General features: G+C 40.4%; 1 protein-coding gene across 1 annotated transcript; it reads right to left on the reverse strand.

The window, feature by feature from the left end:
• Window positions 1-3,805: 3,805 nt before the first annotated feature.
• Window positions 3,806-10,084, reverse strand: ncam3 (neural cell adhesion molecule 3). The gene is made up of 16 exons (XM_010742322.3): window positions 9,851-10,084; window positions 9,286-9,357; window positions 8,980-9,189; window positions 8,676-8,813; window positions 8,275-8,418; window positions 7,971-8,088; window positions 7,244-7,398; window positions 6,951-7,084; window positions 6,718-6,853; window positions 6,451-6,618; window positions 6,129-6,248; window positions 5,848-5,975; window positions 5,587-5,755; window positions 5,258-5,450; window positions 5,042-5,158; window positions 3,806-4,957 (listed from the first exon to the last, which is right to left on the reverse strand). Exons 1-16 carry the CDS (start codon window positions 9,915-9,917, stop codon window positions 4,915-4,917), a joined length of 2,112 nt encoding a protein of 703 aa, XP_010740624.3. The 5' UTR covers window positions 9,918-10,084; the 3' UTR covers window positions 3,806-4,914.
• Between the last annotated feature and the right edge of the window lie 370 nt (window positions 10,085-10,454).

A 10,454-nucleotide genomic window follows, 5' to 3' on the forward strand; every position in this document is an offset into this window, starting at 1 on the left:
CATTTGCTTGCAATAAACGGTCATCTAGTCATCATTCAAACTGCACGTGTCAAGCTTAAGTTAAACCAGCCACTGATAGGAGTGAAATTGCGACTAAAAGGTAAATGGAATTTACTGCTCACAACACTGAAAAAATATATATTTATCAGGCACTTACTCAAGGTGAGTTAAAAAATTTATCATCCTCTGTCCATACCTTGAGGTGGTGAATTTTGGCATTTCATTACTTACATTCATCAATGTCTTCATTGCACAGTGTTGCGTCTGGACTGAGTCAGCTCCACATCTTGAACTAAGCTGACACAGAACTGTTTATACCACAATTTCTATCTATATTTTGTTGTTTAAACAGGCAGAAAACAAGTGAAACTGGTGCTTTCCTTGTTTATGCAGACATGGACAAAGTTTAGTTTGGGGACAAAAAAGAGTTAGGCATCAGCCATTTCCTGAGGAAAAACAATGTTTACGTTTCTGAAGGCCAATATAAGCCTACTGTGCCAGGAAGGGTCACTGAGTGTTTTATTATTTATGTGGTGTATATCTGAACATACAAATACAACACCATCTTTGCAGTGAAAACAAACTGTTTGATGGGCTTATAAATAGAACAACCATTGCAGCTTTTAAATCCAGACTGAAAACCTCTCTATTGACTTCTTCCGTGTGCTGAGCAACATCACAAACCTGGTGAGAACCTACTTCCAGGATTTGCAGGTTTGTATTACAACAGCAGAGTATACAACAGCTTGGCAACCACTGGAAGTGGTAATAATGGCAGGATGCACCATCTCCCCGCTGGCTTTCACCATGGCAATGGAGGTAATCATCCGAGCTTCCAGGTGGGTTGTATGAGGGCAACATCTGCAAAACGGACAATAGCTGCCCCCTATTCGTGCCTACATGGATGACATGACCACCCTGACCTCAACCATCTCATGTACCAAACGCCTGTTAGAAAAACTTCACAACAACATCACATGGGCACAGATGAAGTTTAAACCCAGCAAATCCAGGAGCATATCCATCGTCAGAGGAAAACTCGTGGACCAGAGATTCTACAACGAAGCACCCATTCCGTTGGTGTCAGAGCAGCCAGTCAAAAGCTTGGGCCGATGGTATAACACAAGCCTCAAAGACTCGGATCAGAGTAATCAACTGAGGGAGGCAACCATGAAAGGACTTGTCACCATAGACAGGACATCCCTCCCAGGCAAGTTGAAGTTGTGGTTTGCAGTTCAGATTGCTCCCCAGGTTGATGTGGCCTCTAACAGTCTATGAAGTCCCCATCACTAAAGTTGAGAAACGGGGGAGGTCAGTCAGCTTCTACATCAAAAAGTGGCTTGGACTCCCACGGTGCCTGAGCAATATCGGATTATATGGACATGGTGCGCTGGAGCTGCCGGTCTCTGGCCTCATTGAACAATACAAATGCACCAAAGTGAGGCTAGACAAACTCCAGTATCACTGAGACACATCCTCACTGGCTGCAAAACCAGCTTGTCTCAGGGCCGCTACACCTGGAGGCACAATCAGGTCATACGGCAACTGGCGATCATACTGGAAAAAAGGAGAACTACCACCAATGCCCTCCCTCCCCGTGTGCTTTGACTCCCAAGCACCACCGCCTTTGTGAAAGCAGGACAGCTTCCAGGGAGACCATCTGCAAGAGTGGAAACAACCCTCCTGGACACAGCCCGAGACTGGAAAATGAAAGTTGACTTGGATCAGAAACTCATTCCACCGGAGATCATTACAACTAATCTCAGGCCAGACCTGATCTTGTGGTCAACCTCGCAGAAACTCCTGTACATTGTGGAACTAACAGTCCCATGGGAGTCTGCAGTGGATGAAGCCTATGAGTGCAAATGCCTGAAATACACGGACATCGCAGCAGAGGCGGAGCAGTGTGGCTGGCGTACACAGGTGCTCCCTGTGGAGGTCGGGTGTAGAGGATTTGTAGCCACATCAACAGCAAGGCTCCTGAGGAGCATGGGGATCTGAGGCCAGGCCCTCCAACAAGCTGTGAAATTGCTGTCGGAGGCTGCGGACAGAGGCAGCAATTGGTTTTGGATGAAGAGGAAGGACCCCACTTGGGCTGCTAGATGTCAAATGTGTGGAAAAGTGGAGGAGGAACACCTGACGTTACTATGATGTCATAATGGCACTATGTCACTATAATGTCATAATGGCAAAATTACCACAAGAGACATCAAAACTTCAAAGACCTGCAGGACTCCAAGACCTGCAGGAGATTTCAAAGACCTGTAGAGCATAAAAGGACTCTTCTCCATCCCGAGGTGTTGTGGGCCTATCAACGAAACACCGATGAAGGAGGGCGCTTACCTGATGACCCCAGTGAAGCCTCTGGTCCTCATGCAGGTCAAAAAAATAAATAAAAAAATGCTACAATTTGATTGTTTCTTCCCCACTCCAAACACCAGGAAAGTGCTGATTATCTTAGGGATTATAACAAAAAGTCCTATTAGCTAAACTTATTCTCCAGTGCGTTTGAAAAAATGTTTTTAAAACCATCTTTTACTTTTTAATCTTTGAAATTTTATTTCAATATATATTTATCTCCTTTGGACTTTTCAGTTGGGTTGTTTTACCTTTATGTTGTGTTAACTCTGTACAGCTCCCTTAACCTACCCCGATATATAAAATGTGCTATATAAATAAAAGTAGCCTAAAATCCTAAATATTGTCAGATCTTACCTGTACTGTACATCACTGACAGCAGGCCAGGCCATTCTCAGGATGAGAGCTGATTGGTTCATCATCTTCACCTGGCTGCACATTACCAATCACACAGGACGCTGTGGCAGCAGGTTAAGCAAGGTGTTCCAAGTGACTCACCCCAGCAGCATTTTCCGCCGCCTCTTCTGGGATCCTCAGGTAATTCTCAGGCCAGATGTGAAATGTAATTTCCAGCAAATTCTGGATCTGCCCTGGGATCTCTCTCAGTTGGATGTGCCCGGGAAACTCCCAAAGGAATGCACCCATTCCCAATATTGAGAAACTTTAAATGAAAACTCCGAAGAAACCTGAAATATCTGTAACTCTATCCCACATAACTAGAATAAATGTATGAAAGACAAGTAAAAGGTAGGTCTAACAGTTGGGAGTCGGATCTGAATTTGTTTGATAACAGCACAAAAGGACACAGGGAGTTGTAGTTTTGTGTTTCTTGAAACTAAACTTGTTCATGACCTTTATTGAGCTGTTAGACCACTGCATCTGCACTACTTTATTATCTTATGTATAGTGTGATTATAAATCCAACATTCAAATGTAGAGGCAGAAAAGCTTGACCTTAGCATCAACTTAAAATAGGTTTGAAGAGGTGAGGAACAATATGCAGACAGTCTCAGCAAAATAAATGATATGACAGGAGAATATTTGTTCCTGTTCCTGTTTATAGTCACCTGCAGGATATTTGACCCAAGTTTAAAAATACGAATGTTTATTAAGCCATCTGTTTAAATGCATACTTGCAGATCTAGTGTTTATTGTTTTCAGTAACCTGCAGAATAAATTTAAAATGAGCATAAACTCATCTTTCCATGACTCTCTGAATAGATATCACAGCTCATTCTGAGTTTCACAATTTGTCCAGCTATGAAAAACCAAAACATTTCATGTTTGTTCAAGATTTTACTGAAGGTGATGATGAGAAAAAAAAATGCTGCTAAAATTAGATAACAAACATTTGAATGGTGAGCACAAAACACATAAAGCTGTTTTACAGTCCATGTTTTTATCAAGCACAAAGACGCAACAACAGTAGTGTGTATAACTATGTACAGTGTTCAATACAATATTACAACAATATCAAAACAATTCATTAATATCAGGTAAGGTCAGGTAATTTGCATACATACTTCTAAACAAAACAGCTGCATCTGAGTTAAATATTTGACTTGAACATATTTGATTACTATAAGTAGTAATATGACTCTAAATACAAAATAATTACAATATTAGTCAGTTTTGCTTTATTTCTTACATGTTGCCTATTATTACAGGTACTTTAGAGAAGGTTCACATAATACAATTGCTTTAAATTACGGGCCCCATATGTTATATTAGTTTCCATAAAAATTGATTTAATCAAAAAGTGCATAACAGTAAAGCTGTCTACAAATTCAAATATGGCTTCAAGATCAAAGCCTCTCATGAATAATATCTCTCATGTATGATTTAAAAATATATATATCAGTGCATAATAAATACATTAATGTTAGTATGGTTTAGTTTAAGCTGAAATGGCCTTTAAATGGTTAAAATTACTGATCAGTATCAGGATTATTTTAATTACATAAAGAGCAGCCACAATGCACTGTTACTGTTGATAAAACAAACAAAAAATTATATATTAAAAAAACATTAAGGGAAACAAATATTTTAAAATGCAAAAAACAACAACACTGCATTTCACAGGATATTCATAATACAATACAGACACTGTGTCTGTGTATAACATTCAAAATGCAGTAAACATTGTTGTGAATATGCAGCAATTTAAAGATTAATTTATAACACCAATAATTTTACCCTGTAAAACACAGAAATTATGATTACCCTGTAAAAGCAGATTTAAATAATCTACTGGAACTCAGACTCAGACATTACCAAACTGAGGAAAGGACAGGGCTGTGAGGAGAGGGTGAACACAGGTCCACTGTCCTCTGATCCAACAGCACAGACGTCTAAAACCTCAGCAACATCAGTGCTTTCCCTGCAGTCCTGTCACTAATGTGTGACCTTTCCCATGACAGTTGTGTCCATGTAGAAATGGCTGGCTGCTATTCAGACTGAATTATTGTTTGACATCTTCTCTCGTTTTCTATTCATTATCTACACGTTACTTCACACTTCTTATTTGTTGTTTGCTGTTTCTCTAATTTTCTGGCCTCATACATCAGGAATGGGCATCTCTCTGTCTGGTTGTATTTTCCTGTGGGAGAGAAACAATTCATCATATATATTGATATAAAAACATATAACTGTATATGTTCTTTATGGAAGTGAATGAACATACTCATGTTTAGTAAGAGAGACTTTGTCGCAGGTGACCTCTGAGAGATGTCCAACCTCCTTTGTGAACGAATTTTGCATGCTGCCTCTTGGGGTGGATAAACCCTTCAGCTTCACTTCTCTGCACACACACAAATATTTGAAATGTGTGAAGAAAACAATCTGACAACCAACAAGAGAAATTTCTGTTATGTGAAAATATTTTCCAACACCTACTTACCCATTAGTTGTTCCATCTCCCTCCTCAAACATTTTCATTCCTGGGACATTATGTCCAAAGAGTTTCACACCGATGGTCATGAGCAGGCCACATCGATTTCTGTAACAGCACGTGGCGTCTACCACCAGGAATACCACCAGGAAGATCACCATGACAATGCCAACCACACTGCCTTTGGTGATGCGGTTGCTCACTAGGAAGGAGAGATGAGAGAGCAAAGATGTCCTAACTGAAAGTATGGCAAACATCTTCACAGCCACATTTCCTGGATAACAGGCTGAAATGTGTTGTGCAGTGTGGTGTGGTGTGGAGAGTGGAGGGGCACATACCAGGCCTTTCTCCAGTGGTGAAGTTTAACGTGGCAGGGATAGAAGAACCATTCGCATTGATTGCTCTGACCTCCAGTTGATAGCTTGAGCCAAAAGCCAGGTTTTCAAGGTAGATAGAGCCAGCATTGGACGACAGCTGCACCTTTTTCCACTCAGCCCCCTCTTTATGCTGAGAGAGCAAAAAGAGGGGACTGAAGGATGACAGGCAGAACACACAAAAAGGACAGACTAAGAGTAACTCACATCATGCTCATCTCTTACCTCTTTGTATTGTATCTTAAAGACCTGCAGAGGAGTTCCACCATCATCGACCTGTTTAAGGGGGATAGACAAGGTGTTTCTCTCCACTTGCATCTGATCAGCCGACAAAACTGGACTGTCTGGTTCACCTACAGATGACACGAGAGAGGAAGGAAGAGTCATGAATAAAAATTGCCATCTTTGGACACACATGCTGCATATCCAGTTATTAATACATGCATGACATGATATATGCGTTTGGCATGTTTTGTTAATGTGTTGTTAGTGCCTGTAGCACTTACGCATTCCCTGGGTGCGGATAGTCTTTGTGTCTGAGAACTCTCCTACCCCCACTGCATTCAAGGCGGCCAAACGTACTGTGTATGACGTGTACTGCCTGAGGTTGGGGATTACGAGGGGACCTACAAAAGACACCACAGACACGCAGAAAGACACAACGTCAGCCAATGTGAATGACTAAATGTTATTTACATTATTTATAGTATGTATTTCTAGATACATTACAGTAAGTTTATGATATGAAACAGTTTAAAGTGTAAATCATTTTTTTCCTGAGTCATGGATACACAAATGCAAAGCCTCTCTGAGGGGCAGATGTTTTACCTGAAGCTGGGACTGTGATCTCCTTCCACTGTTGTGCGGCACCTTGCATCCACTGTAGAACGTAACTTGTGATTGCTGTTCCTCCACTGTTGGGTGGGGTTTTGAAAGAGAAGTGGACTGAGGTTTCTCCAGATGAGACTGTAAGGTACTGAGGCGGGCCGGGCTGGGCTGTAGATCAGGAGAGACAAAAAGAATATTAGAATTGAAAAATTACTTTTATTTCACTTCATTTTTTTCTTACACATAACGGCTGACATAGATTCTTACTGTGTATTGCAACATCTCTTGATGCATTTCCAGAAGGGCTGACAGCCATGCAGGAATAGAGTCCACCATCAGAGGGCACTACCTCTTCAATCACCAACTCACCATCAGTAACATGGACACGACCAGAGGGAGAGTCCTGACAGAGGGAGGCACAAAATATCCAATCAAATGTCAAATGTCGTGTTGTTGGAGTATCTGGACAGTGTGAGGGAAAAGTGTCCACACACTCGTACCAGTGTTTGTCCATTGTGCTTGTTGATCCAGTGTAGTTCAGGCTGAGGATGGCCAGAGACATTACAGGCCACAGATATCTGTTCACCCACCGATACCCTCTGCCGCTCTGCCGACAGAAACACCTCTGGGGCCTCTGAAATAAAAAAACAAACAAACAAAAACAAAACATTTCCATTATCATAACAGTAGCTACTTCACTGTCATTACAGTACAACTGGATAAAGTAAAATATCATCATGGTTGAAAAGCAGGTTTTAATTTGTCATCACATTAACAGAAAAACTGAACTAACCAAAGACATTAAGCATAAGGGTAGAGATGCTCTCAGCTATCTTGTTGGTGGCGGTGCAGATGTACTCTCCATAGTCAGCTCTGGTGACAGACCTTATGGTCAACTCGCTGCTGTCTGAGTTAAAATAATGACGTGAGTGGTCAGTTGTCATCGGCCTGGGAGAAGGAAAGAGCAAAATGCACATTCAGTTCAATTGTACAGGATTTGTTTTTCATGTGGACTCAAAAGGCTGCGTGATGCTATGCCATCCAGACTATTGTGGGCAAAGAAAGGCCAGAGGAGGGAGAGACGATGCCATAGATTATTTACAAATCTGATGAGGAAATTTCTGGCCATCCACCCACTGGCACCCAGACAAAATTATACTGTCCGGGGTATATGTCAACGCAGTATATCAAAAAAATATTTTTGAGTTTTGTTACAGGTGATGGAAAGTCCTAAGGGAAGGTTATAACTAAAAGCAATTTAATTTCTATATAAAATACCATATAAGTCAACTGAAAGGCAATGCAAATGCAGACTGAAATATAACATATATTTAAGTCAGAGACTTAAGTATAGATTTAGTTTAGACTTTTGTTGTGTTGTGCAGAACAATTAGGAAGCATTAGATCAGCTAAACTATATTTGAACAATCTCAACATACTGATGCATTATATGCCTTTCTGAACAAAATCTAAGGGGATCTTAAAACAGTGTAACCAACTCTCCTCAAGTCAGGACTTACATGGTCCAGTTGATGTTGGGTTTTGGATGACCTGTCACCAAACACACCAAGGAAACATTGGTTTCTGGCCCAGCCAACACTTTTTTCATCAATTCTTTCATCTGTGCAGTTGGAGGAGCTGCAAGATGAAATTGCATTTTAGGCAAAATGGCATCAATATAACTTAAATAAAATGCTAAATTTCTTTGTCAAGGAAAGTGCCCAACAATAGAAGCAACTCAGCGCTCATTGATATGTCCTAATATTTGTATCATAAATATCTTTCTAAGGTCAGGCACTATTTAGATGTCGAAATGATACTAACCATTGACGACAATTGAGACAGAGACTTTCTGTTTTATCTCCCTTCCTCTGATCTGGGCATAACACACGTATGTCCCAGCATCCTCTGTTTTCACATTTTTAATATAGAGTGTGTTATTCGACGTCTGATGTACACGTTTTTCCTCTGAAGTTAGAGAAAACAGCAAGAGATAGACACAATTAGTGATGGAAAGAGGTCAACATATAAAAAACACAAGTTTTGTTTCTAGATGAAAGTCAATTATTCAACCATGTTACCACAGCAGGGCAAAGAATACTGCAGAGCTCATTCTGCTAAACATTAATGAGCAAAACAAAGACTGAACTCTGTATGCATCCAAAATATTCAATATACTTGTAAAGCAACAATATTAGGATAGGAATACTGACTGCTGGTCCTACCATTAGAAGGGATTTCTTGATTGTCTCTCATCCAGTGAACATCCAACGCTGGTTTTCCAGTCACGCGGCATGGCACCACTCCGGTTGTGCCCTCCAGAAACTCATGGTAAATGGGGGTGTTGCTAAATGATGGACCCTCTGACAAAAGAGCATAAGATGCTTATTTTGCATGCAATAAAGCAACAAAATGAGTGAAGTCATCACCATGTTTATCAGGTTTATTAACTAAGACCTCATTATTAGTTTAAAGATTTATACCTAAATAATTGCAAATACCCTGTATGTGCAGCCAGTTGTTACGTACCATAAACATACAGCTGTGTCTGAACATCATCCTTATGTCCGCTGTCATATTCACAGTGGCAGGTGTACTTGCCCGTGTCCTGCATTGTAGCCTTTTTAATGATCATTTTAGAGGAGGATTCATCCACCTTCTCTATTGTCACCGTTTCCGCGTCAACATCAATTTCTTCACCATCTTTGAACCACGTTATGTCTCCGTCTTCAACTCCAACTGGGACAAGAAAATAAACATGAAGGTTCAAGCTGAAACATGTCATTCATACAGACAAGTTTGATTAGCCGTTTAAATGAAATTGAAATGACTCACTTTTACACAACAATAGGATTTCTTCTCCCACTGGAAAATCTTGCTTTTTGGTAATGATGCTCATCCTTGCATCTAGAGGAGGAGAGGAGAAGTGTCATAAGTTTTCTTTGGCACCTGTTAGTCATTCACATTGTTATGAAGTTTTGCAGTTTATTATATTTGTCTATGCTCGTGTTTTGAACCACACCTTTCACCTTTTAACCCTGAAAATGATCAATTTAACATCCACATCACAACAGAAATACCCATTTTAGAGTCATAGTGATTAGTGTTGTCGTTTTTAAACAAAAATACTTGTATCTAACACTGTGGACTGAGATATAAGTTTATGAATCTACATTAAGACATAAAACTCAAACATAATAAAGCCAGTTTACATTTCTATTTATTTTGTTGGTAACATTCTGCTTTACAAAAATGTAGACCATCTCAAAAAGATATTAGTTGTTTTACTGAGTTATTACTGCTCACGGTATTAATGCTTCAGGCATGCAGTATAAATGAAAACATATCACTACGACAATATATTTCTTGCTAAACTCCTAAAAACATCAACAGATCTTACCTGTGCTGTACATCAGTAGCAGCAGCAGCAATGTCGTTCTTAGGATGAGAGCTAATTGGTTTGTCATGTTCACCTGGCTGCCTAAATGACTTGACTCAAAGCGTTTGTCTGTTTTTTCAGTGAGCACAGCTGGTCTGATGAAGTTTACAAAATTATCTAAAAATCTGCTGTACACAAAGAAACTCTGTAACTCTGTGTCACACTGACATGCAGTCACCTGTTGTTTTCTATCCACCTAACTGAACTGTGATGGGGAGAGGGTCTGTGTCAGAGGCTATATAGGGGCGTAGTGGAGATGAGAGGAAACGAGAAAGGGGTGGGGGAAAACAGAGAGAGAGAGAGAGAGAGAGAGAGAGAGAGAGAAAGGGAGAAGACCTTGCTTTCTCTTTCTCCAACCTCATTTAACCCCAGCAGAATAACTATTGGTCATTCCTCATTGGAGACAAATGTGAGGTGTCTCTCTCATCCTTTGTCTCTGTCTCTGTTGATTTACACTTGTCCCTACCTAAACTTCTCTCATCTGTCTCCATTTTTCTTTACCTCTCTCTCTCTCTCTCTCTGTCTCNGAGAGAGAGAGAGGGAGAAGGCCTTGCTTTCTCTTTCT

This window comes from Larimichthys crocea, chromosome XIII, assembly GCF_000972845.2.
Source record: "Larimichthys crocea isolate SSNF chromosome XIII, L_crocea_2.0, whole genome shotgun sequence".
NCBI classification, from domain to species: Eukaryota; Metazoa; Chordata; class Actinopteri; family Sciaenidae; genus Larimichthys; species Larimichthys crocea.

Coding starts and splice junctions, on each gene's coding strand:
- ncam3 (XM_010742322.3), bottom strand. CDS start 9,917: ATGACAAACCAATTAGCTCTCATCCTAAGAACGACATTGCTGCTGCTG. Junction 9,358..9,850: donor GCTACTGATGTACAGCACAG/GTAAGATCTGTT, acceptor CTCCTCCTCTAG/ATGCAAGGATGAGCATCATT. Junction 7,085..7,243: donor CCTTATGCTTAATGTCTTTG/GTTAGTTCAGTT, acceptor TTTTTATTTCAG/AGGCCCCAGAGGTGTTTCTG.